General features: G+C 53.7%; 1 protein-coding gene across 1 annotated transcript in view; it reads right to left on the reverse strand.

Moving 5' to 3' along the window:
- The window catches only part of WNT9A (Wnt family member 9A), a 29,619-nt gene extending 13,775 nt beyond the window's left edge, over positions 1 to 15,844 (reverse strand). The window contains exon 1 of the mRNA XM_055234015.1: positions 15,705 to 15,844. Coding sequence (XP_055089990.1) covers positions 15,705 to 15,799 — 95 coding nt within the window. The 5' untranslated portion in view covers positions 15,800 to 15,844. The remainder of the gene's footprint in view (positions 1 to 15,704) is intronic.
- Positions 15,845 to 27,501: the final 11,657 nt, after the last annotated feature.

A 27,501-nucleotide genomic window follows, 5' to 3' on the forward strand; every position in this document is an offset into this window, starting at 1 on the left:
ACTTCCAATTCTCATTCTCTTGCTGCTTCCACCACATCTGCAGTGACTTCCTCCCCTGAAGTCTGGGATCCCTCAGAGTCATCCATGAGGGTTGGAATCAACATCTTCCAAACTCCTGTTCATGTTGCTGTTTTGACCTCCTCCCGTGAATCATGAATGTTCTTAAGGCATCTAGAATGGTGAATCCTTTCCAGCAGGTTTTCAATAGACTTTTCCCAGATCCATCAGAGGAATCACTGTCTATGGCAGCTGTAGCCTTATGAAATGTCTTAAATAATAAGACTTGAAAGTTGAAATGACTCCTTGATCTATGAGCTGGAGAATTAATGCACATTGTGTTAGCAGACATGGAAACAACGTATATCTCCTGGCACATCTCCACCAGAACTCTTGGGTGAACGGGGCACTGCCAATGAGCAAGAATACTTTGCAGGAATCTTTTTTTCTGAGCAGTGGGTCTTCACAGTGGGCATAAAATATTTAGTAAACCAGGCTGGGAACAAATGTGCTGTCATCTCGATGACATCTTTGTTATTCCATTTCTAGAGTACAGGCAGAGTAGATTTGGCGTAATTCTTAACAGTCATAGAATTGTTGCAATGGTGAATGGGCATTGGCTTTAACTTAAAAGTTACCAGCTACATTAGCCCCTATCAAGAGAGTCACCCTGTCCTTTGAAGCTTTGAAGCTAGGCATTGACTTCCCCTCTCTAGCTACGGAAGTCCCAGATGACATCATCTTTCAGTAGAAGGCTGTTTCATTTCCACTGAAGATCTGTTGTTACTGTGGCCCCCTTCATCAGTGATCTTAGCTGGATCTGCTGGAGAGCTTGCTGCAGCATCTCCAACAGCACTTGCACTTTTATGTTGCAGAGACTGCTTCTTTCCTTAAACCTCGTGAACCAACCTCTCTTCGCTTCCAACTTTTTTTCTGCAGCTTCGTGGCCTGTCTCAGCCTTCATAAAACTGAAGAGGGTTAGGGCCTTACTCTGAATTAGTCTTTGGCTTAAGGGAATGCTGTGACTGATTTGATCTTCTATCCAGACCACTCACACTTTCCCCATATCAGCAATAAGACTGTTTCACTTTACCATTTGTATGTTTACTGGAGTAGCGCTTTCCATTTTCTTCAAGAACTTCTTTGCATTCACAGCTTGGCTAACTGAGGCCCAGCTTCCAGCCTGTCTTGGCTTTGGACACGCCTTCCTCACTAACCTTAATCATTCTTCGCTTTAAAGTGAGGGACATGCGACTCTCCCTTTCACTTGAACACTCAGAGGCCACTGTAGGGTTATTAATTGGTCTAATTTTCATATTGTGTCTCAGGGAATAGGAAGGCCTGGGGAAAGGGAGAGAGATGGGGAATAGACTGTCGGTGGAGCAATGAGGACATAAAACGTTTATCAATTAAGTTTATTGTCTTACATGGGCACGGCTCACGGCACCTCATAATACTTACAATAGCAACAGCAATGATCACTGACCACAGATCACCATAACAGATATAATCATGAGAAATTTTGAAATCTTGCAAGAATTACCAAAATGTGACACACAAGCAGGAAGTGAGCACACGCTGTTGGAAAAATGGCCCCAAAGGACGTGCTTGTGGCAGGGCTGCTACTAACCCTCGACATGCAATGGCACCACAGAGCCAAGCACAGTGGAGCAGGGTCAGGCTGCAGCTCACACACCACAAACTCACCCACTGCAAGATTCGCTGTGAATTCACCGATATGGGCAACTATCACCACAGTCAGAGGCAGGGCCTGCCATCTCCTCAGAAACTCCCCCAGCCCTGATCCACTTGCTTTCTTGATGGATTTGCCTATCCTGGATATTTAAGTGGAATCACGCAGCATTGACCTTTTGTGGCTGGCTTATTTCACCGAACACAATGTCCTCGAGGTTCATCCGGGCTGCAGCCTGTGTCAGAACATCCCTCCTAAGGGTGAATCCTATTCCATTGTGTGAACGGAACACGTTGTGCTCATCCATTCACGTGCTGAGAGGCACCTGGGTTGTTCCATTTTCCAGCTTTCATACCTGATGCCATTATGAACATTCACACATGTGTTTGTGTGGACATATGTTTTCACTTCTCTTGGGTATACACCTGGGAGTGGAGCTGCTGGGTCACAGGGAAACTCTGTGCTTAATCCCTTGGGAACTCAGATGTTTTCCAATGTTGCTGCACTTTATATTCTCAATGCCCCATTTTCTTTAATTATTATAGGATTAATGAATATTTCTGTATCTTGACTTAGTTTCTATTACATTTCTTTTCTGGTTTTGTCAGTTTCATCTAAATTTTCAGATTTATTGTCATGAATCTATTAATTGCTTTCTCCTGTTTTTGTCTGAAGAATCTGTAGGGATTCCCCTAGACAGGAAACTAATGCAATGAGCCTCATCTTTCTGGACTAGTCTCAGATACTTCCAAGAAGTGAGCTGTCATCTCTACGGCATGTCTACTCTTACGTAATTACTGTTGGCACTATTTCCAATGTCTTCCTTCTATTTCCTTTCATGTTGGCCTGTAGTTCTCTCTCTAGCTTCTCAACAGTACTGTGTGTTCTAGTTTCTCTCCTCTTCTAAAATGTGCACTTAAAGCTATCACTGTCATCATTTCAGTTGCTCCTAAACTGTAGCCTCAGTCACAACTTCAGGTCACGATGCAGAGCCTGAGTCACAGCCTCAGGGAGCTCTACAAAGCCTGAGTCATAGCTCCAGTTCACCATACAGAGCCTGAGTCATAGCCTCAGGTCAGCTCAAGCTGATCATAGTGGGGGCTGTGACCCCAGTCACAATCTTAGGTCACCATAGACAGCCTGAGTCACAGACTCAGGTCACTATAGACAGCCTGAGTCACAGCCCCAGTTCACCACACAGAGCCTGAGTCACAGCCCCAGTTCACCATACAGAGCCTGAGTCACAGCCCCAGTTCGCCACAGAGTCTGTCACAGCACCAGTTCACTATACAGAGCCTGAGTCACAGCTCAGTTTGCCATACAGATCCTGAGTCACAGCCCCAGTTCACCACACAGAGCCTGAGTTACATCCCCTGTTCACCATAGCAGAAACTGTGACCCCAGCCACAGCCTTAGGTTGCCAAGCAGACCCCAGATCACACCCCCAGTTCACATACAGAGCCTGAGTCACAGCCTCAGTTCACCATACAGGGCCTGAGTCAGACTCAGTTCACATACAAAGCTTGAGTCACAGCTCCAGTTCACTATAGTGGGGACTGTGACCCCAGTAACAGCCTAGGTTTCTGTTTGCCAGAGAGCCTGAGTCACAATCTCAGGCTGCCAAACAGAGACCAAGTCACAGACTCAGGTCATGCTGCAGAGTCTGGTTCACCATCTGGCCCTCTCCTCCTTCTTCTCTCGAGATTCCCTCTGTGCCCTAAGCCCTCTGAGTTGGTGAGTTCTCTCCCCTCCTCTAACATTCTAAATCCTCTGTCCTTGGAGTGTCTCTTACAGGGAAATTAGACTAACCCCTAACCACACTCCAATCAACCCAGCCTTTCGCCTGGAGCAGTTCATCCCCTACGGTCTGGGGCCTCAGTTTACTCTCTTGTCTCATCCTTTCTGTTGACCATGCCTGTCCTGGGTTTTTTCATCCACTTTTCCTTTTTGGGTTTTTGTTGTTGTTGTTGTTATTCCACATTTTCCCTCTGGTCATCTGAAGCTGCATAGTCTTTTTTGTAATTTCCGTGGTCACCTTCAATGCTATACCATGTGTTGTGACCTACCTAAGCCTGATGCTGGTCAGTGCCTTCTCTACCTGGGTAGCACAGGGCCAGAGAACACATTCCCATCGACACTCCCACCCTGAGTTATGTGCTAATTGCGTGTTTTACCTCCATTTGGGGGCCCAACAAGACACTGTTTTATCAGTCAGCACTCCCTCCATGGCACCTTCAGAGCCCATGTTCTGCCCTCACTCCTTCCTGCATCTTGTTATGCAGCAGGGCCTCCGCCTCCTGAGGTTGGCGCCAGCTTGTTGGTGCCCTCATGCTTCATCTGTATTCTTCTTTCTCGGATGGCTTTCATGATTCTCTGTCTTCAATCTTGTGCAGTTTTTCATTTTTTTTAAGATGGAGTCTCACTCTGTTGCTCAGGCTGGAGTGCAGTGGCACCATCTTAGCTCACTGCAACTTCCACCTCCTGGGTTCAAGTGATTGTTCCTGCCTCAGCCTCCTAAGTAGCTGGGATTACAGGCGGCTGCCAACACGCCCAGCTAATTTTTTTGCATTTTTAGTAGAGACGGGGTTTTGCCATGTTGGCCAGGCTGGTCTCAAATTCCTGATCTCAGGTGATCCACCTACCTTGGCCTTCCAAAGTGCTGGGATTACAGGCGTGAGGAACTGTACCTGGCCACCCAGCTGATTTTTGTATTTTTAGTAGAGACAGGGTTTCACCATTTTGGCCAGGTTGGTCTCAAACTCCTGACCTCAGGTGATCCACCCACCACAGCCTCACAAAGTGCTGGGATTACAGGCGTGAGCCACTGCACCCATCCTTTTTTTTTTTTTTTTTTTTTTGAGACATGGTCTTGCTCTGTTCAGGCTGGAGGGCAGTGGTGCTATCTTGGCTCACTGCAGCCTCCACCTCCAGGACTCAAGTGATCCTCCTTCCTTAGCCTCCCAAAGTGCTGGGATCACAGGCATGAGGCACTATGCCCAGCATGCTGTGTGCTTCTAATGTGTCATGTTCCAGGGTGAACTTATTTTTACTTTTGGCCTGGGAAGACACTGGGCTTCTGGAATGTTCTTTATAGCTTTATTCAATTTCGGAAAACTCTCGTCCTCTCCCCTCATACATATCAGCCCTGTCCCACTCCCGCACCCTTCTTGGCTGCCTCCGGCATGGCCTCCCCGTGTCGCCGAGGTGTCCTGCCCTCTGTCTGACATCTCGCCGCCTCTCTGGTGTACTCTGGGTAATTTCTTCTGACCTATCTGCCGGTGTGCTAATTCCCTTCAGCTGTTTCTAATCTGCTTTTAAATCAGGCCATTACTTACTTTTTTCCCCCTCTAGCTCTATTTGGTTTTTCCAAACTTGCTGGGTCAGTCTTTGTGGTTTCCCGAGCCTTGCAGCCATCCCCAAGTGTCTTCCTTCCTAGAGGCAGAGTGAGGAGAGCCGCTGCACTCAGCACCGCTGCTCCGCTTCCTGGGCTGCGGCTGTCTTTCGAGGCCCCCGTTGTGTTTCTGTGCAGGCCTGGTTAGCTCTGACCCCGGGCTGCTCACTGTACTGAGGAAACAGTTGGCAGAAACAAGTTGAAGGAGAGGATAAAGGTACTACAGGAGGTGGAACGGCATCCCCCACCAAATGCATCTAATGCAACCTCAGTCAGGGGCCTTATGTGGGATAAGAGGCATTGCAGAAATAACTGAGATAAGGATCTCAAGGCAAGATCATCCCAGACACGGTGGGCTCTTTAGAGCCAGCAGAGGCTGTCCTTATAAGAAAAAGGAGAAGACACAGAGGCGGATGAGAGGGCCACGTGAAGCTGGAGGCAGGGCGCAAAGTGGCCAGTCACCAGCCAAGGAGCCCCACGGTTCGCAGCCATCACTGGCAGCTGGAAAACGCAGGAAGGACCCTCCCCTCAAGCCTCCAGAGGGGCATGGCCCTGCGGACGCTGTGATTTCAGACTTCTGGCCTTCAGACCTGAGACAGAAGTCCTGTTGTTTTAGGCCAGCCAGTCTGTGGTGCCTGACAGCAGTCCCAGGACACTAGCACAGATTTTGGAAAGGATCTCATTATGTGCACACCAGCCAGGCTTCTAGGGCCACCTGCAGTCCCAGAGCCAGGCCACCCAAAACCCAGCATGAGGCCAGGGCCTGGGACCACGTTGGTGACTCAGGCCTCAGCGCACACGTGGTGGCTGTGCCCTGCCCTGGGGGCCACCTGGGGCTGTGGGAGGGTCTCCTCTGAGTATTCTCTCCTTAGCGGGCCCTGGCCTTTACTATGCACCCTCATCCCATGAGACCAAACCAACTTCACACTTTCTTGTTCAGCATCTATTCTTGCTATTTCTAGAGATCCCTACCAACCATTTCATCAGCTCTTTGACACTTACAAAGTTAAATACACACACACACATGCACAAAGACAACAACACACCCACACAAACCCCCCCACACAGATACACCCATACACAGACACACATGTGTACACACACACACCCATACAAACCCATAAACCCATACACACACACGCATACACACACATACCCATACATACAAACCCATACACACAGACACACACATACATACGTGTACAGGAACAAACACACACAAACCCCCTCACACACACACACAGACACACCCATACAAACCCATAAACCCAGACACATGCATACACACATCCACAGGAACAAACACACCCACACAAACCCCCCATACACACAGATACACCCATACATTCATGTGTACACACAGACACACCCATATGAACCGATAAACCCAGAGATGCACGCATACGCTCGTGCAGACACACAACCCCCCACATGCATACATGTATACACACATGCACACATCCATCCAAACGCAAACACACATACATGCACACACATACATATACATGCATGTACACACGTAAGATCCATGTAAAAATTCAGCTTTAGTTGTTTCAAGCAGAAAAGCCTCTGAGTCTTGTGGGCCTGTTGCTGAAAACGGGCATCTATGCTCTCCAGTGTCTCGTGTCTTCATGTCCTAAACTACCTGGTGAGTGTGTTTTTTACTCTGCTACATCGGCAAAAACCTGAGGTTCAGGGGATTAAACAGTGTAGCGGCCTGTGCAGCCTGTGAGTGCGGAGGCAGGGCTGGGACCTGAAAGCGGCCTCTGACCTGGCGGCACCCCTGCCAGGCCCACAGCAGCACCAGTTCATGACTGCTCTCCCCGGTGAAGGGCCCGGATGACGACGGCTCCACGGGACACTCATACCCCTCAAGCCCCAGCCACCTCCCACCTCTGACTGTTGTTCCAGGTGCAGCCATGCAGGAGGACACAGGCCAGTTGGAGAGAAGGAAGACGTCTCAACACCCATACGTGGCTGCGGCTGCCATGCCACAGGACACACAGAACAGTTCCACGCTGCAGATGGGGCCGCAGACATGCTGGTCTCAGGGACCATGGGGGAGGTGGCTCCAGGGAGCGGTGACCCGGCCACCTCCTTGAGCCCTGGAAGCTGGCCGCGGTGGTCAGCACTGACCCCTGCAGAAGCTCCATGGAGACCACTCCCCAGCCCCACAGGAGTGGAGCTTAGCACACATGGTGCTGAGTCTGGGGACGGCCCCCTGCTCCTCGGGCTAGGCCTGATGCTGCCATGTCCTGGCTGCTTGGGGATTGGGCCACCCTGGAAGGACCCAGACACTCAGACACCTTGCCCTGAGCCTGAGGGCAGCCAAATGGGCCTTGTCCCCAGAGAGAACCCGAGACACAGGGTTAGCCACCCCACACTGCCCGGTCCCTAAAGCCACAGGCTCCTTCCGGCTCCCAGCACGATAGACAGGAAGTCCTACGGAGGGAGCACACATCACCAAGGCCAGCCTCCGACCTCCCTGCCTCCTGCCAGCAGATCTAGCCACCCTGACCAGGACCCAGCTTTCTTCCCCAGGCTGGGACAGAGGGAGAGGAGACTGCAGTTCCAGAAGCCACAACGCCCCACCAGCAAAACCTCAGTCCTGCCAGACAGCGTTTAATTTCTGTGTGAAACAAAATCAAAACAAATTCTAGCACTGAGAAACCAGGGCTGAGATCAACTCTCCACCCTCCTGTGGTCTGCAAATCAACCCACCCCTAGCCCAGCTTCCAGCCCAAGCACGTCTGCTGTGTCCCTCAGGGCTGTAATGCCACCAGGGCCCAGCTGCACCCAGGAGGAGGTGGGACACATGCTGCAAGGATGGCAGGGGTGGCCTGTGCAGATGCCCAGGTGCCTGCCAGGCGAGGCATCCTCCGGCCTGACAGAAACACCCCCCTCCACCCTGCTGAAAGCACCGTGTCCCACGGCAGCCCCTGGAATAAGCCCTGCCCTGTCTGTGTCTGCAGCATCCATGGGGTCCCCCAAACCAAACCACAGAGGCCAGCCCAGCTTCCCCAGGGCACTTGGGCTGACTGCCCTTTTCTGGGGCAGGGTCCTGGACCCCAGAGGGGGCATGGCTGGTCTGTGGGCTGCAAGACAGGCAACCAAGGCTGCACACAGGACTCCTGGAGGAAAGGTGAAGAGCAGAAGCTTCCAGGAGGCCTCTGTGCTCAGTGACCACAGCCCCCCATGGCCTTCCCAGACAGCTGCAGACCCACACAACTGGTCAGCAGGACAGCGAGAGCCATGCAACCTTCCAGCAGCCACCAGTGTCACCTCCCACACTGTCATCCCCTCTGGAGATCACTCTCCTGTGGGTGTCACAGAGGGGGCATCCCAAAGTCCACCTGGCTCCCCTCCCCACCCACAGTGACTCCAGGGCTGCAGCCTCTGTCCCCATCAGGCCAGGAGGGATGCCGGCCCTGACGTTCTCCAGCTCTGGGAGGCTCTGGCAGCAGCTCCTCCTGGGCCAGACCTCCAGCCCACTTCCCCTGGCTGCACTGACCTCAGGTATCGCTAAGAAAAACAAATGCAGCCTGCGGCTTGCCTTTTTCCATCGTCCCATCCGGCCACCGGTCCTGAGGTGCTGCAACTGCCAGCTGGACAGCTGGGCTTCCTCTGGCAGGCAGCGGTGCCCAGCCAGCCAGGACCATGCCGGGAGGGCGACAGGCTCCAGGGAGGGCCCAGGCTGCAGGTCACGGAGCTGGGGCAGCCCAGTGCCACCCAGGTCAGCAGGAACAGCAACACCATCCCCAGCCACCTGCCACCCTGCCTGGCCTGGACCACGGATGTGCTTGAAAATGACCCCTGAAGGAAAACCAGGGTCACATCCCCACTGGGGCTGCACTCCGCATGGCTGCTCTGGTGGGGCCATCAACATCTGGCCTACCATCCACACACGGGAAGGTGCGGCAGCCTGGCAGCCACGTCTGCACTGCACTGCGTCTGGCCACAAGTGCAGACACAGCCCTGCCAGAGTCAGGGTCCTGTAGGACCAGGGGCTGGGCTGTCAGGTGAATGAGTGACACAGATCCACCTGGCAGGGAGAGCCTCAGGCTTGAGGGAGTCTTGGGGTAGGGGGGCACACAAAATGCATCTTGGAGAAGACCCCACAGGGACCCTTCTGGCCAATCCCAGAATTGGGCGAACAGGGAGAGAAGGATGCATCTGAGGAGAACACAAGGGGACCCTCCTGGCTGATCCCAGAGTTGAGCGACCAGGGAGAATAGGATGCATCTGAAGAGACCCCACGGGAACCCTCCTGGCCGACCCCAGAGTTGAGCAACCAGGGAGAGAAGGATGCATCTGAGGAGACTCCACGGGGACCCTCCTAGCCGACCCCAGAGTTGAGCACGCAGGGAGAGAAGGAGGCATCTGAGCAGTCACTGGGCTTCGTGCAAGCAGCAGCAGCCGGGGCCGACCTCGAGGGACAGACGAGGCCCTGGGAGCACAGGGGAGATGGCACCGCTTGTGCCCCAAGGGCCTCACCTGACCCTTGGGGTCGGCCCCATCAGAGGTCAACTTCCAGCCAGAAGGCATGGGGTCTGGGGAACCCCCACTCCTGGCTGGCCTTCTGGGTTCCGGGGGCCTGGCTCAGTCCCCAGTCCCACAGACACTCCTGTGGGAGCCACCCTGCTCCGAGACAACTGTACCGGTCCTGACCCCACCGCCTAGCACAATGCACAAAGGGAGCCCGTGCCACAGCCGGGATCAGGTGGCGCAACCAAGGCCTGTCAACAGGTGTCGCTTTCGCGCAGCCCCCACCCTCCCACAGGCATCACCTCCTCCCTGCCCCAGGGTCCAGAGCCTCCAGGAGGTATCCGTGCCTGTGTGCTCTTTCCTAGGGGAAGAGTCACCCACACGCTTCTTTGATGGCCAAACCCCAGAGCAGGGCACCCCCAGCCCGGGCCATCCCAGCAGCAGGCGGAAGGTCCCAGGCCAGGGCAGGCACTGGGGCCCTCTGTAGCCTGCAGCAGGGCAGGAGCAAGATGAGGCCAGCTGTCTCCCCAACCAGACGTCTACCGGCTGTGGGCAGGACATCTGCTCCCTCAGCTGTGGGAGGCCAGGCGCTGCTGCTCCGTCCTTACTGCACACCCTCCACACCCTCCAGGGAGCCAGGACCCCCAAGCAGGTGGGGCAGGGAGAGGCTGGGGGTTCCAAGGCCCCTGGGTGCAGAGCAGGAAGGAGGACGGCCACCAGTGCCTGCAGGGGCCATGAGGCTGACACTCCAGACCCTCCCACTTACGGCCCCACTGTCAGGGAAGCCAGGCACCTGGGTCCCTCTACTGGCCACGAGGTCCCAGGCCAGGAGTCCTGGAGAAATGCCCCGACTTTCCACTGCCCTGTCCTCTCCTTTCCGTGCTAAGAAGTCCCCAGGGAGTCCCCTGGCCCCCAGGGCCTCTCTTCTCAGCCCTCTGCTGAGGTCTGCCCCACTGAGCCACTTCCATGATCTCTCGAAACAAGGCAGCTAGCTGCCTAGCCCCTTTCCTCCCTGCCCTTCTGGCCCTCCAGAGCACTCTGTGTGGCCTTTTTTCCTGATGCCAGGCCCCACGTGCTTCCTGGGGTGTCCTAAGTTGTTGGAGGGGGCGGGTCTCCAGGACAGCGCCTGCCCAAACCTAAGCCTGAGCTCTCAGCTGCTCCCAAACCCCCTGGCCCACAGTGCTCAGAGCACCCGACCCAGGCCCCAGCCAAGGGGTCACCCCAGATGCCGCCTTCTTGCCAGCCCCTTCCCAGGCTTCTCTTGCCCACCACACAGCCCCATGATTCCACACCTCAGGCCCACCCCTCCTTCTCCAGCCCTGCCAGGGACCCACAGGTGCCCCTCGTCCAGGGAGCCAGCTGTGCCCCAGGCCTGATGCTCAGAGAGGCAGAGCCATGGGACCAGGCAGGGTATGTCCTGCCCACAGCCGGCGGCCTCCCTCTTGGACCCTGCGGGGTCTGATGTTGGCACTAATGTGAGAAACACATCCCCTCCCCACGCCCGCGACAGCAGCCTCTCCGCAGCCTCCTCTGAGAGTCCCCTGAGCACCCAGAACTGCCCCACACCAGGCTCTAGGAAATGGGGGATGTCCTGGCTGCCCCCACCCACCCAGTGGGGCTGACAGGGTGTCGCTGGCTCCTCGTGCAGGGGTAAGAGTGCCCACAGGCTCACAGGTCTAGAGACAAGGTTCTCCTCAGTCCAAGGAGAGATCCAAATATGTAAAGAGCTCTCATAACTCAACAGGAGAAAGACAAGCAGCCCCACTAAAAACAGGCAAAGGAGCTGCATGGACATTCTCCAAAGAAGACACATGGCCCGTGGGGCCACGAAAGGATGCTCAGCGCCACTGGCCACCTGACAAATGCAATCAGAGCCACACAAGGTGCCATTCCACATCCACTAGGATGGCTGCAGTAGAAAATAAAACAGAAAACTAGTGTTGGCGAGGACGTGGAGAAACAGGCCTTTCTGTGCTGCCGGCAGAAATGTAAAATGCTGCATCCAGAAGGGTTTGGCAGGGCCTCAAAAACCTAAATGCAGGCGGGGAGCAGGGGCTCATGCCTGTAACCCCAGTACTTTGCGAGGCTGACGCGGGAGATCACTTGAGCCCAAGAGTTCAAAATCAGCCTGGACAACATGGTAAAACCCCGTCTCTACAAAAAATAAAATTTAAAAAAAATTAGCCAGGATTAGTGGCTTGTGCCTGTGGTCCCAGCTACTTGGGATGCTGAGGCGGGAGGATGGTTGAGTCTCTGAGGTGGAGGCAGCAATGAGCCTTCATCACATCGCTGCACTCCAGCCTGGGTGACAGAGCAAGACTCTGTCTCAATAAAACAAAACAAAAACAAAAACATCACATGCAGCGTTACCAGTACCTCCACTTCTAGGTGTGTACCCCAAGAACTGAAAACACACACACACACAAAACCTCACATACCAATGCTCACAGCAACATTATCCATCACAGCTAAACGGTGGAAGCGATCCAGATGTCCGTCAACTGATGAACGGGTCAAAAAATCTCTCGGAGAGTCTTCCAGTCGAGTCTAACTCAGTTGTAAGAAAGAAGGCAATACCGACGCGTGCTACAACAGTGATGCTGAGTGAGAGAAGCCAGGCGCGGAGGCCACACGGCATAGGATTCCATTTCTAGGAAACGTCCGGGACAGGCAGACCCGCGGAGAAAGAACGCAGATGAGTGGTTGCCAGGGACTGGGGGAGGGGAACCGGCAGCGACTGCCTAATGCGTGTGAGGTTTCTGGGGTGAGGAAAATGTTCTGGAATTAAACAGTGGTGAGAGCTGCATAGCCTGGCAAATGAGGTACTCGAAATCACAAGGCTGTATACATTAAAAGAGTGGATTTTACAGGACGTGAGTTACAGCCAATAACAAAAAGCCTCGGCGAGCCCTGAGGCCCACCAGGCCCACAATTCACAGTGGTCACTCCCTCCAGCCTGGCTTCTGGACCAGTTCCAAGCACCTTTCCAGCCCCGATGACTGGCTGTGGGGCCATGGCCGGGGGCACCTCAACAATCCCTCAGTGCCAGCCTTGGTTATGCCTCTTCCAGGCAGGCCTCCAGGCTACTGAGGCCCAGAGAAGGGGGCAAATTGTCAGGGCCTGGCCTCCCACCATCGTGCCCCCCAAAGTAACCTGCAAATGTTTCCTGAGTGATGTAAACTGCAAGGGCCACCACCACAAAACAGCCTCAGGGTCTTTAAAGAAGAACTCCAGTGGGAAGCCTCAGCCCTTGTCCCGAGCCAGCCCGGGACCCCTAAGGAAAGGGCTGCAAGGTGCCAGGGAGCCAGGCAGCCTAGCAGCCAGGGGTGGGGGTCCAAACCCCGCTGGGCAGGAACAGCCCCCAGGCCCAGGCCCAGCCCTGACTCCATATCCAGAGGGTCTGGGCCCAGCAGAGGAGCAGCCCCGGCGTCTAATCCGGATCTACCATCTCAGCTGAGACCACAACCCAGCAAGGGTGAAGCGAGAGGGGCCTCCCAATGGAGGACAAACCATGTCCTCAGACCACCACCAGGCCCACCCTCTTGCTGTAACCTTGGGGAGAGGGTCTGAGTCTGCACCCCAAGTCCTCCCTATGACCTCGGGCCGGCCTCCCTGCTTACCCCTCTGTCTAGAAGGGCTTGGGGCCAGGCCAGCGAGGAGGCACAGGGACACAGCCATGGGAGAACCAGATGGAGATGCCACCTGCTAGCCAGGCCAAGGGGGAGCCTCTTCCCCAGAGGGGGTCCAGCCTGGTGGCCGGAGGCCTCTAGGAAGGCAGCGGGCGCCAGCCAGGGTTGGGTTGCAGCTCAGGGAGCAGGCAGGGAGGGCTCCCGTGGGTCCACGTGACCTTCCCCCAGGCCAGCCTCTCCTCTCCGGGTTCCTGGGCTGTAACTGGAGCCGCGTTCCTGCTCGGGAGCCTCCGTGCCAGGCAGAGCTTTCGAGAGGGGGAAGGGAGAAAACGGCCCTAGATCCCAGCCCCTTCTCCCTGCTTCCTGGACTGGAGCTGGGAAGGGCCACCCCAGCCCCTTTCCAGCTCCAACCCCGCCTGGCCTTTAATGCCCTGGGCCACCCCCTGCCTTTGCTGGGCCAGGAACCACAGCAGGAGAGGCCTCCACACAACCCAGCCTGGAGCCCTTTGTACCCTGCTTCCCCTCCCCAGCCCAATCTTGGGAACTGACTTAAGGGGGGCCCAAGGCCTCCAGCAGCCCAGATGGAACCTGGCCTGCCCTGACCCAGGATGCCCCCCAGCCCCTAGTTCAGGAAGGTGCTCATTCTCCATCAGTCAAACAGAGTCCTAGCTGCCCTCTGCAATGCCAGCTGTCCCCAAAGGCAGCACGCTTGCCCTCTGGACTTCCCACAGGGTAGCTACATGGAGAGTTGCCCTCAGACAGGACTCAGGAATTCTCCCTTGATGGGTCCTTTTGAGCCAAGAAGCAGGGCCAAGGGGGCCTGGCCAGAGAAGCCACAACAGCACTTAAGTCCTTGCTATGCGCCTGGCACCAGCCTGGACTTACTGTCTGCAAGAGAGCTGAAACACACGCACACAAAGCAGCAGAGCCCCTTGACCTTCTCCAGGGCACAAAGCCCAGAGATAGGTCAGAGAAGGAGAGGCCAAGACCCAGCGCCACCCCGTCTCCAGGAATCGGATCACAGCAGGGACAAAGCCGCTGCAGCCCGAACAAGCCCAGGGTGTGTCCCGAGCCCAAGAAGCAGAGCCTCCGCTGGGCCGGAGAGCAGGGAAGCACAGCTGGCTGACAAGGCCACGGTGAGTCACCGCGGACCTGTGGCCCTCCCTCCTGCCCTCCCGGGTGAGGCTACGGGCTGCACAGATGGCGTGCCGTGGCGTGCCAGCCCAGGCCCAGGGCCGTACCCACAGTTGGAGCCAGGAGAGGGCTGCGGGTGGGGGCCCCAGGGAACTGAGACACCGGGCTGACCCTGGAAGACGACCCAGAAGAAAGGAACAGAGAGAAGAAAGGGGGAGAAAGAAAAACACAAAGGGAAAGTTTCCCATGAAAATATTTTATTTTCTTTGAGAACAGGATACACCTGCAGGGCTCCTCGGCCCAGGCGGCCTCTCCCTGCCCGGGCGGGTGCCAGATTCCTGGACCAACGGGGCCCTCTGCCGGCCAGCCCGCCGAGCGCTGGTGCTCAGGCCAGAAGGCCGGGAACAGGTGACCGGCGGAGGGCGGCGGCCCGGCCGAGGGAGCGGCCCAGGGCGTCCAGGTCGGGGGCTGGGATCCGAAGGCCAGCCAGGGCTCCCAGCGGCGGCGCTCGGGGTAGGAGGCGGGAAGGTGGCGGGGAGGCCCGGGGCGCTGCCTCGCACGGCGCCACCCTGCACCTCAGCGCGCCCAAAGCGCAGCGAGGGTCCCTGTAAAGGTCGCTGGACCCGGCATCCCAGACCTCGGAGAGGAGGAGGGAAGAAGGAAGGGAAAGAAAGAGAGAGACGCGCCGACAGCCCCGCAAAGCGCTGCTGCAGAGACACGCGAGCACGGGCAGTGACACTGCGGGACGCCCCGGCCGGGCTCTGCGCTCCCGGCCAGGTCCCATGGACGCGCTCCCGCGGGCCGGGGCCCGGGCCACAGCGTTAGAAGCAAAGCGCAAGAAAAATAAATTCCTCCAGCTTGGAGGATTTCTCTCTCTCTCTCTCTCCGTTTGGGGCTCAGCGCGAGGAACATCTGGATTTTGTACGTATTGTTGTTATTGTTAAATTAACTTCTCCAGAAGAGAAAGGAGGGGAAGCTGCTAGGTGGGCGATGGCCAGGGGCTGAGGACTCAGGCTCCAGCCTTTTGGCAACGACACGGCGGCCCAAGGAAGTCGGGACCTGATCCCAATCCCTAAACGCGAGGCAGTCCTGCTCACGGAGGCGGCGGCGGCGGCGACTACGACGACGACGACTCGGCGGTCACGGAGGACCGCGGCCCGGCGCAAGCCCGACGGGTCCACCCGCCTGCCTCTCTAGCCGTGCCGCGCGGCGGACGGAGCGACGCGCGCGCCGCAAACAAATAGCGCCAGGCAACCCGGCGGCCCCGCCGCGCCCCGGCCCCAGCCACCCCGGGTGCCTCAGGGACTCCGGACGACCCCGCCCCGGCCCCGCCGCCCCCGCCCACCAGTGCGCGCCGGCCGCCGAAGGCACCTACCCGAAGTAGGCGGCCGAAGGGCGCAGCGCGGCGAGCAGCAGCGTCAGCCCGAAGGCCGCGGCCAGCCAGCGCGCCAGCGGGGACCCATCCAGCATCTTGCCGCGCCTCGGCGGCCGACCATCGCGCTCCCAGCTCCGCGCAGGGCGCGCCGCGGCCGCCGCCCTCTTATAGCGCCCGGAGCGCGGCCAGCTGGGCCCGGCCCCGCCCCGCGCCCGGGAGGGGATCACGCCGGCGCCGGGGGCGGGCCGAAACCCGAGCCGCGCGCGCCAGCCCGCCAGCCCCTCCCGGCCACTCGGGGCCCCGGCCGCCGCTCCCGGCGCGGGTCTCGGGCGCGCCCTGCCCGGCGGGGATGGAGGACGGGGAGGCGGGGAGCGGTGGGAACCGAGGGCGGGGCGTGCGAGAACCCGGGGCGACCACGGCGGGACGGCATTGGGGGGGCCGGGGGCGGGCATCGGGAAGCGGGTAGAGCGTTGGGGGCGCGCAGTGGGAGCTTGGGGCGGCCCCGGGGGCGGGATTGAGGGGGAGGGGAGGGGAGGCGTTGGCGGCCGGGCTAGCCGCCGGCGGGGCTCCAGGCCGGGACGGTCGGGGATGGTTCCACAGAGGACCCGGCCGTCTGCCACGAGCTGGGCGCTGCGCGGCTGCTCCTGGGGAAGCTTGGTGAGGAGTCGGGCCAGCCGGTGATGCCTGCACCTCTTGCGCATGCTGACCCCCTCGAGGAGCGGTGCCAGAGAATCGCTCCTTTCTGGCGGGAACTGTGGCCGCTTTCGGCCTAGGAATGAAGCGACGTAGCCTGCTGGAGCTGTGAGGTGAGTAGCTCTACCTTTTGGGGTCCTGGTGGTCTCCCCATTCTTAAATTGTGGGAGTGGAGCTAGCGGCTAAGTCAATGCCACACCAGCCATCGGGCGACGCCCTTCTCAGAGCCTGTTTCCTGGCCGGGACTGGGAGAAAGAGGACTCCTGGGATGGAAGGTGCACGCCCAGACAGCTAGAAGCGCACAGTCACAGCCCAGGGACTCGTCCCCTCTGCTGATACGGATTTGGAGCTGCTTCTGAAGCAGAATGGTGTCAGAGGACCCAGAGCTGGCATTAGGATACAGGTGCACACATTCCAGACAGACCTGGGGGTGGCGTCCAGGAGAAGGCTTGTAAGTTCCCTGGATGGGGCCTCTGTGACATGCAACAAGGGACACAAGAACAGGGCTTGGGGTCCAGGCTGGCGGTGGCATGCCTGCCACCTGCAGACCCTGGTCAGTGCAGGATGGTGCCTCCAACACGGGCTAGGCTGCCAAGGCTGAGGACACAGGGCCAGCGAGCCTGCCCAGCCACGTGCTGCAGGGGCCTCAGAGACCTGGGCTGCAGTGCCAGCTGTCTAGGCAGTGCTCTCTGCGCCTTCAGGGACTGATTCTGGCACAGTGACCGCAGAGCCTGGAGGGTGGAGCACATGCCCCCGGAAGGCTGTGAAACGCTGCCAGTGGCAGCAACAGAGGCGAATATGAGGGGTCCTCAGAGGAAAAACAAAGAAGATAGGAGCAGCAGAAAATGGTCCCCACGAGGATCTGAGCCAACCTTGCCACCCCTTGGGCTCCTGGCCCTGCTTCCCTGGGAAAGCCTGGCCATGTGGGTCACCCCAGTGAGCATGCTCTTTCTGAGTCTCTGATGGCCAGCTTGCCAGGTGAGCTCCATGTGCATGTGGGGCAAAGCAAGGGTGGGGAAGGGAGGAGACCGGGCGTGGGCAGTCACTCCCTCTCGGGGCCTCAGTTTCCCTGTCTGAGACCCATCCAACTCCAGCGAGTGGTGGCTTTTCTCCAAAGCATGATGTCCTGTGTGGGAGCCCTGGCCCCTGGTTCTGCTTTTCCACTAGGTGTGACTGGTCTCACATCCTTCCCCATCCATAGGACCCCCCTCCTGTGGGGAGAGGGCACTTGTTTGTCCTCTGTTGCTCAGGGGGCTGGGCCACCTCTCTTGAAATGGGGCTGACTCAGCAGAGGGAGCACAGACGGCAGCGCAGCCCACCCAGGCTGCAGCGACCCCAGTGGGAGGCCCACCTGCCCCACGGCCATGGGCTCCAGTGAGCCCCCAAAGTCTGGCTCCAGCACCAGGAGGTGAGAGGCAGCAGAGGGAAGCAGATCGGACAGGAGACCCCCCCCCACAACGATGGCATGCTTAAAGGCTTGGAGGCTGCCTCCAAGAAGAAGACGTGTGAGATTGTAAATATGCATCACAAGCGCCTCCGGCATCACAGAGCTCCCTTCCACTGGGGGTGAAGCGCTCTCCCAGCAGCAGCTTGGTGGTCCCCAAGGAAGGAGGCAGCTGCCTGGCCGGCTGAGGGGTAGGGGGCTCTAGTCCCAGTCCTGCACTCTCAGGACCACATTTGGTACAAGAGGGTGCTGAGACGGATGATCCGACATCCATGGACTCAGGAAGGACCCTGCTGTTTCGCCAGAGAAGGGAGGCCATCAGCTCATGGCAGCTTTTGTTGGTGGTGGGAGTGGCAGGCCAGCCCTGAGTGGCCCCACCAGACCCCCACTTGAAGTCCCGACCCAGCCCCAGCCAGGAGCCTATCAGAATGCCCAGGAGCCCAGGGCGTGTAGCTGACAGGACCCAGGGCAAGTGGTTGGTAGGGCCCAGTGCCCGAGGCAGGGTAATGTCAGAGATACACCTGAGGTCTGGCAGGGCTGGCTCAGCTCTTACCTCCCTGCACCTAGGATGATGGTGGCAGATAGAGGCAGTCCCCTCAGCCTACCTGGACCCAGGGAGAATCACACCCCCTCCCACGAATCTCCCAGGCTCAAACTCCCTTTCATGTCAGGCTGCCCTCGCCCACCGTGGCCTGCCTGCTGTCTCAGCTGCTAGTGGCCCTTCCCAGAGGGCAGCATTCACCTGCCCAAGGGCACACGGTGCTAAGAAGGCAAGCACCTGCCCCCACCCCCTGCTTCTCTGAAGCCATATCCAGACAACCTTGGGCACAGTGTGAGGGGGAGACGTTTCCCAGGAAGTGTGGGCTTTATTCTCATCTGCCATGCTGCAGTCTGGCCCCTATGTTTCTGTTGGAGAAGGTGGGGCTGGTGGTTCTCTGACTGGAAGGTGCATTGTACCCCACAACTCCCTATGGCCTCCCAGGCTTAAGAAGCTCTGCAGGTAAGGGATGGCTTGTCCAGGTAGGCAGGACAAGCCACCACTGGGCCCACAGTCAGGTGAACAGAAGTCTACCTCCAGTCAAAAACAGGCCAGGTGTGGTGGCTTACCCCTCTACTGCCAGCACTTTGGGAGGCCAAGTCTGGAGGTTCATTTGAGGCCCAGAGTTTGAGACCAGCTATAGACACATAGCAAGACCCTGTGTCTATAAAATAAAAAATAAAAACAAGCGGGCCAGGCGTGGTGGCTCAATGCCTGTAATCCCAGCACTTTGGGAGGCTGAGGTGGGGGATCACCTGAGGTCAGGAGTTCAAGTCTGGCCTGACCAACATGGTGAAACCCTGTCTCTACTAAAAATACAAAAAAAAGTAGCCAGCCTTGGTGGTGGGCGCCTGTAATCCTAGCTACTCAGGAGGCTGAGGCAGGGGAATCGCTTGAACCCAGGGATCGGAGGTTGCAGTGAACCGAGATCGTGCCATTGCACTCCAGCCTGGGCAGCAAGAGCAAAACTCCATCTAAAAAAAAGAAAAAGAAGAAAAACAGATTAGCAAATTAGCTGGGCCAGGCACAGTGGCTCACACCTGTAGTCCCAGCAATTTGGGAGGCCAAAGCAGGAAGAATCACTTGAGGCCAGGAGTTCGAGACCAGCCTGGCTAACATGGCGAAACCCCATCTCTACTAAAAATATAAATAAATAAATAAATAAATAAATAAAATAAGTTAGCTGGCCATCATGGTGTGTGCCTGTAGTCTCAGCTACTCAGGAGGCTGGGGTAGGAGGATTGCTTGAGCCCAGGAGTTCAAGGCTGCACTGAGCTATGATTGCGCCACTGCACTTCAGCCTGGGCAACAGTGAGACCCTGTCTGAAAAAAAAAGAAAAAGTCCAAGCTCCTCAGTCAGGTCCCAAATTTGAGCCAGTTTGCAGACCCAGAACCCCCTGGATGGAGGGGAGGCTGGGCCGCCTTGAGGGGGACCTGCTGCGCTACCAAAAACTTAATTACCTTTCTCCCAGCCTTCCCCAAAGGCACTTCTGACCTTTTACCAGGGTGACCATGCAGTGGGGAGAGGAGATAATCATACCTTTCAGGGACAGCTGGACACAGCCCTGCACCGACATTGATTCCAGGAGAACCAGCAGGTCGCCGTGGCCCCAGGCACAGCAGGGGCTTGTAGAGGTCCTGGAACCCATGGAATTGTAGCTCAGTCAACTCCCAGTTGGTCCCACAGCTCCCGGAGCCCCTTCTGTGGTGGTTTCCCCAGCTCCAGATGTGTAATTGTAATGGATGCGCTGGGCAGCTGGCAGAAGCCCCAAGGGATTGCAAGAAGTGTTTAAGGCCAGGCTGGGTTTTCCCTGCCCTACCCCCAACTAGGGTTCAGCATGCTTTCCAAGGGGTGCGGGAGGCACAACGCTGACAGGTTGTGTCAGCGCCAGGGAGGAGGTGTGGGCTCAGGAAGGAGCCTCACCACGTAGAGAAAAAACCCCAAAAAGTAAGCCGCCTGTGAATGCTCATCACGTCCAGGTGCTCTTGCAAACATCCGTCTTCGTGCAGACCCCTGCCCTGTGAAGTGCTGAATCCCCCACAGCTGCAGACCCTGACTATGCCCACACGAGACAGCATGTACAGGGGCTGCCTGAGCTGCCGTGGTGTCTGGGTGCTGCTGGGACGCCCTGCTGGGCAAAGGCAGCTGCCCCCTGAGGCCAGGCTCATCCCGACCCCCCTTCCAGGCCCAGTCTGGATTCCTCAGGGAAGTGGTGTGGGTTGTGAGGGGCTTGGAGGGCTCTGGGCTCACACCCCCCCAATGGTGGGCCCCTCTCGAAAGCCAAGGTGCCCCCACCAAACAGAAGCAACTCTAACATCCTTCGATCCACTCAAGTCACCATGTGGCTGGGCAGAAATAGGTGCTTGTTCCCCTAGGCCTTGCCAGAAAGCTCAGGAGGCGGGACCCTTGGGAAACTGAGCGACGCCTCCGCCCCAGGGCCACTCCTGCCCCGCTGTCCCTGGCCGTGTACAGCAACTGGGCTGGGTGAGGATCCTGGCGGCTCCTATCTCCACCTCTCCAGTCCAGTGATCCAACCTCCTCAGTCCCATGCTCCCTGGGCCAGAGTCAGAGAGAGAGACAGAGATGGAAAGAAAGACAGAGATAAGATAGGAAAGAAAGAGAATGAGAGACAGATGGAGAGACAGAATGAATGAAAGACACGGAATTAATGAAAGATGAAGAGAGAGACAGAATGAGAGGGAGACAAAAGAGACAGACAGAGAGAGATACGAAGACAGAGAATGAGAGACAAAAAGAGATGGAGAGGGAAAGACAATAAATGAATGAGATAGAAAATGAGAAACAGTAAGAGCATGTGAGAAAGAGACAGAGACAACATGAACCAGTGAGAGAAAGGGAGCCTTTCCCTTGGGACAGGGAGGACAGAGAACAGGAATCCCCATGGCCACAAGCCGCTGATTAAACCCTTGCAGGAGGGGTGTGCAGCAGGGCTGCCTGAGCTGCCACAGTGTAGGCGCTGCCAGGATGCCCTACTGGGCAAAGGTGCCCCCCGCCACCACGCCCACCAAGGCCTCGGAGAACAGGGGGAGGCCTCCTCCCCAGCTGATGTGCTCCTCTCTGGACCTGGCCCAGCTAACAGAGTACATGAGGATGGGGTTCCAGGGAGCTACACACCACTGTTCTGAGCTCAAGAGGCCATGGGGAGGCCCAGGGCGGGGAGGCTGTTGGCACCGCCCAGGGAGGGGGGGCCAATCTCTTGGGTGGTCTTGGAGGAGTGGGGCGAGAGGCTGCTTATCAGGAAATGTTGCCTCCTTGGGAAGGTTTATGACGCCAGGCAGGGGGTGTCCCTAGGGGAGAGGGCAAAAACCACTCATGAGTCATTTCAAATGGAGCTGGACAAAAAGCTCAAGCAGAAGCAACCCACCCAGACTCCAGCCATGGGCAGTGAGCTCACGGGCTGCGCCGTGTGTGTGTGTGTGTGTGTGTGTGTGTGTGTGTGTGTGTGTGTGTAACAGAGACAGAGACAGACACAGACACAGACACAGACAGACACAGAACAGCTCCTGGGCTCACAAGGCCAGGCCTGGGAGGCTGAGCCCAGCCCGGGGCGTCTGCTGAGCTCAGCTCCCTGCAAGGCGGGGCTGCCCCCTGCAGGCCAGCTAGAGAAGGTGCCTGCATCCCCGCCGGCGCGCACACACGCCTCAGGCAGCATCCAGCACAGGACCTGTCCTGCTTATTCTCATGGATAGCACCATGTCCTCTGTCAGATGCATGCCGGACACTTGCATAGAAATAGTGCAGAGAGACCCTTGGTATCCGTCCTCCGGTTTTCCCCAATGGTAACCGCTTGCAAAACTCTAGGACATTATGACAGCAAGAAGTTGACATTGTTACAGGCACTCATTTGTGTGTGTGGGTGTTTAGTTCCATATTAGCTTCATGTGTCCACCACCACAATCAGGATACTGGACATTTCCATCAGCACGGGACCCCTCATGCTGCTGTTGCATAGACACAGCCCAACCCAGGAACCCACTCATCTGTTCTCCATCTCTCATTTTGTCTTTTCGAGGATGCCATTTACCTGGAATCCTACAGCAGGTAACTCTTTGGGATTCACTTTTTTACTCAGCAGAATTCCCTTGAGATCCACCCAAATGGATCAATAGTTCTATGGAAATCAATAGTTCATGTCTTTACACTGCTGCATAATATTCCATTCTACAGATACACCACAGTGCATTTCACCACTCACCCATGGAATCTGGGCTGTTTCCAGTTTCTGGCTGTTACAAATAAAACTGCTATAAGCATTCATGTCCATGTTTTTGTGAACATAAGTTTCCTATCTCTAGTAAATATGCCCAAGAAAGCAAAGACCCTGTGGGTCACAGGGCAACTGCATGTTGAGTTTTGTAAAAATCTACAAACTGTCTTCCAGAGGGGCTGTGCCAGCAGGCACATTTTACACCCTCACCAACAGTGAAGGAGTGATCCAGTTTCTCCACACACTCACCGGGATTTGTAGTTGTCACTTTTTTATTTTAGCCATTCTGATAGATGTGTCATTGTGGGTTTAATTTGCATTTTCTGCATGGCTAATGATGTTGAACATTCATGATTTTTATTTGCCATGTGTGTATCCTCCTTGATGGAATGCCTGTTCATCTTTTGCACATTTTCCTTTTTATTTTAATTTTTAGAAATATTTTAAATATATATAATTTATTATTTTTGCCCATGGAGGCAAAAAGCCTCTGAAGGTCCTGAGAACATGTGCTCCTGCCCACTCTCTAACTGGATTTTTAATGTTGAGTTTTGAGAGTTCTTTATACATTTTAGGTATAACTCCTTTGCAAATGTGGTTTACAAATATGCCCTTCCAGTCGGCAGCTTGTCTTTTCATACTCTTCATATGGACTTTTGCAGAGCAAAACTTTTAAATTTGATGAAGTCCCACTTAACAATATTTCCTTTTGTGGATCATGCTTTTGGTGTCAAGCCTGAGAACTCTTTGCCTAGCCGTAGATTCGGAAGATTTTCTCTCATTTATTTTATGTGTTTTATAGTTTTACGGTTACATTTAAGTCTGTAATCCATTTTACGTTATTTTTTGGATAAGGTGTGAGATTTAGGTTCAGATTCAGTTTTTGTTGTTGTTGTTGTTGTTTTTGCCAATGGCTATCCAGTTGCTCCAGCACCATTTGTTAAAAGGGCTGCCTTTTTTCTATTGAATTGCTTTTGAACCCTTATAAAAAGGGTTCAGTTGTGGATATGTGGATGGAGCTATTTCTGAGTTCTCTGTTCCATTGATCTATATGTCTATCCCTCAGCTGTTACCACACCGTCTTGGTTTCTGTAGCTATATGCTGTAGGAAGACTTACCATCATGTAGAGCAATTCTTCTCATTTTATTCTTCTTTTCTAAGATAATTTTATGTAGTTAGGGTCTGTGCCTTCCATACATTTTAGAATAAACGTGTCTATACCCACAAATTGGCTGAGGATTTGATAGGAACTACGTTAAACCTACAGATCAATGTGGGAACAATTGGCATCTTTGCTATTTGAGTCTTCCAATCCATTAACATAGTATTCCTATTTATTTAGGGTTTTTGTTTTTTACTTCTTTCATTATCATTTTGCAATTTCAACACATACTTGATCCTATACATGTTTTTGTTAAGTGTAACTGAATATTTCATTTTCTTTGGAGTGATTGAAAATGGTGTGTTTTTATATTTATTTCAGCTTCCACATGTTCACTATAAGTATATAGAAATAAGATTATTTTTGTGTGTTGATATTTTATTTTGCAGCCCTACAGAACCCATTTATTGGTTCTACAAGGTTTATTTTTTAGGATTCATTGGTATTCCTATGTAGATAATCATGTCATCTGCCAATAGAAACAGTTTTATTTCTTCCTTTCCTATCTGTATGCCTTTTATTTCCTTTTCTTGCCTTATTACACTGGCTAGAACTTTCAGTACTGTGTTAATAAGAGTGATGAGAGCTGACATCCTTGCCTTGTTCTTGATCTTATGGAGAAAGCATTCCTCTTTTATCATTAATTATGACATTAGCTATAAAGATTTTTATATTTTTAATATAAAATATATTTTTAAAGTCCCCCTCTGTTCCTAGTTTGCTGAGAGATTTTGTTATTTATGGGTGTTCCTATTTTGCTAGAAGATTTTGTCATTAATGGGTGTTAGATTTTTCCAAATGCTCTTTCTGCATCAATACAATCATATGCTTTTTCTTCTTTAGCCTGTTGATATGATGGATTACATTGACTTTCAAACACTGACCTAGCCTTACATACCTGGAATTAATCCCACCAGGTCATGGTATGTAATTCTTTTTATATATTGCTGGATTCAATTTGCTAATATTGTGTTGAGGATTTTTGCTTCTAAGTTTGTAAGGGATATTAAAAATGAGTTGGGATTGATTCCCACCTCTTCTGTTTTCTAGAATAAATTGCATAAACTTCCTGGAATAAATTGTATAAATTATTCTTTATTTTTTCTTTTTTAAAAAGTACATAGACAGATTCTCACTGTGTTGCCCAAGCTGGTCTTGAACTCCTGAGCTCAAGTGATCTTCCCACTTCAGCCTCCCAAAGTGCTGAGATTACAGACATAAGCCACCATGCCTGGACTTATTTCTTCTTTAAATGTGTAGTAAAAGTCTCCAGTGAAACCATCTGGCCTTGGACATTTGGGGAAGGAATGTTTATTTACATCAATTTTTTTAAAATGGCCATAGGACTATTCAAGTTGTCTATTTCATCTTGACGGAGTTTTTCTAATCTGTCATTTGTGAGGAATTGGTTCATTTTTCCTAAGCTTCTGAATTTATGAGAGTAGAAGTGTTCATGGTGTTGCCTGATTATTCTTGTAATGTTGCAGGATCTGTAGTAATATCTCCAGTTTCATTCATAATATTGGTGATTTGTGTCTTGTCTCCTTTTGTCTTTTTCAGTCTTACTAGAGGTTTATGTTACTGATTTTATTTTTTTATTTTTTTTATTATTATTATTATTTAGATGGAGTTTCAATCTTGTTACCCAGGCTGGAGTGCAATGGCACAATCTTGGCTCACCGTGGCCTCTGCCTCCCGGGTTCAAGTGATTCTCCTGCCTCAGCCTCCTGAGTAGCTGGAGAGGCATGCGGCACCATGCAGGGCTAATTTTGTAATGTTTTTTAGTAGAGATGGGATTTCTCCATGTTGATCAGGCTAGTCTCAAACTCACAATCTCAGGTGATCTGCCCGCCTCGGCCTCCCAAAGTGCTGGGATTACAGGCATGAACCACCACGCCCGGCCCTGATTTTATTTTTTAAAGCCAAATTTTTGTTTCATTGATATTTCTCTATTTTTTTCTGCTTTTGATTGCATTTACTTATTTTTCTTGTTTTTATTATTTTCGTCCATCATCTCGCTTTTGTTTCATTTTGCTCCTCTTTTCCTAGTGTCTTGAGGTGGGAATTTAGAATATTGATTCGAGAGCTTCCCTCTTTTCTAGCATTTATGTCCCTCTCAGCACTGCTTTAGCTGAATGCCATATATTTTGATATGTTGTATTTTTATTTTCGTTTCCAAATGTGTACACACCAAACAACAGAGCCTCAAAATCCATAAAGCAAAAACTGATAGAGCTGAAGATGTAGACAAATCCACAATTATAGTGGAGGACTCAAAATCTCTCTGTCAGAAGTTGATAGAACTACTCTAAGAAAATCAGCAGGGATATAGAAGAACTCAATAATACCATTGACCTGGAGGGTCTGCTTGACATTGATAGAACACTCTACCCAACAACAGCAGAACATACATTCTTTTCAAATGCCCATGGAACATTTGCCAAGATGGAACACACTATACACCTCAATGAATTTAAAAGAATCGAAGTCACACAAGATGCACTCTCTAACGTCATGGTGGAAGATGAGGAGACCAAGCATGAAGCTGGCCAGCCCCGTGGGGAGGCAGGTGAGGTGCTGGGCCAGGTTTTGGTGCTCCCACTGGGTTGGCAGCCCTTCTCTCCCCAGATGTTCTCCAGACTTGAGATTCACATCTGCAAAGTTTCCTTTTTCATCTTGGCAGGAGCTTTGAGCAGTAATCCAACTAAAAGCAGCTCTAGATTCTGCCTGGCTCTTCACCTCCCCATGGCTGGGACCCCCGCCCATGACTATAGCTCCCTAGTGGGCCTCAAGGGGCATGAATTCCTGCATCCAGGCCCTTCCTGGTCCCAAGTACTTGTCCCTCCAAACCCCAAAGCAGCCCAAATCTAGTCAGGGGCCCCTGGTCCAAGGGTGCTCACTGATTCTCCTGGGAGGAGGGTGTGGGCAAGCAGGAGGATGCTGAGCTCTTCACTTGCTCATGGGCATGTCCCTGATGGTGGGGCCAACAGCCTCCAGGGTTGGCTCTGAACTAGTAGCTCTTCCCAACATTTGATAGCCTCAGCCTTTGAGGCCAGGGAGGCCTGTGAGTGGCCCCTTTACCCCTCTGAGCCTCTCTGCCAAATTTAATTGACTCCCTGAGCTAAAACAAGATTCCAGGGAGTGTGGACCCCAGGAATATTTTTGTCTGAGATTTCGGTAAAGGAGCACTTTGTGTCTTTAAGCCTGGACGCAGGCACAGGCAGATCTGTCCCACCCAACAGTCAGCATGGGACAGTGGCTAGGCCCATGGCCCCCTACTCCTGCTGCATCCTATTTTATTTTATTATTTTATTTTATTTTATTTTATTTACTTTATTTTATTTATTTTATTTTATTTATTTTATTTTATTTTTATTTTATTTTATTTTATTTATTTTATTTTATATTTTATTTTATTTTATTATTTTATATTTTATTTTATTTTGTTTTATTTATTTATTTTTATTTTTATTTTTATTTTTATTTTATTTTTATTTTATTTTATTTTATTGAGATAGGATCTCACCCTGTCACCCAGGCTGGAGTGCAGAGGTGTGATCATGGCTCACTGCAGCCTCAAGTTATCCTCCCACCTTGGCTTCTCCAAGCGCTGGGATTACAGGCATGAACCACTGCATTCAGCTTTCCTGCTGGATCTTTTGCCTTGGCCCTGCCCCCCACAACCCTGACCAGCCAGCAGGTGTTTAATGCAATACAAAAGGCAACATCC

This window comes from Symphalangus syndactylus, chromosome 19, assembly GCF_028878055.3.
Source record: "Symphalangus syndactylus isolate Jambi chromosome 19, NHGRI_mSymSyn1-v2.1_pri, whole genome shotgun sequence".
Taxonomy (NCBI): domain Eukaryota; kingdom Metazoa; phylum Chordata; class Mammalia; order Primates; family Hylobatidae; genus Symphalangus; species Symphalangus syndactylus.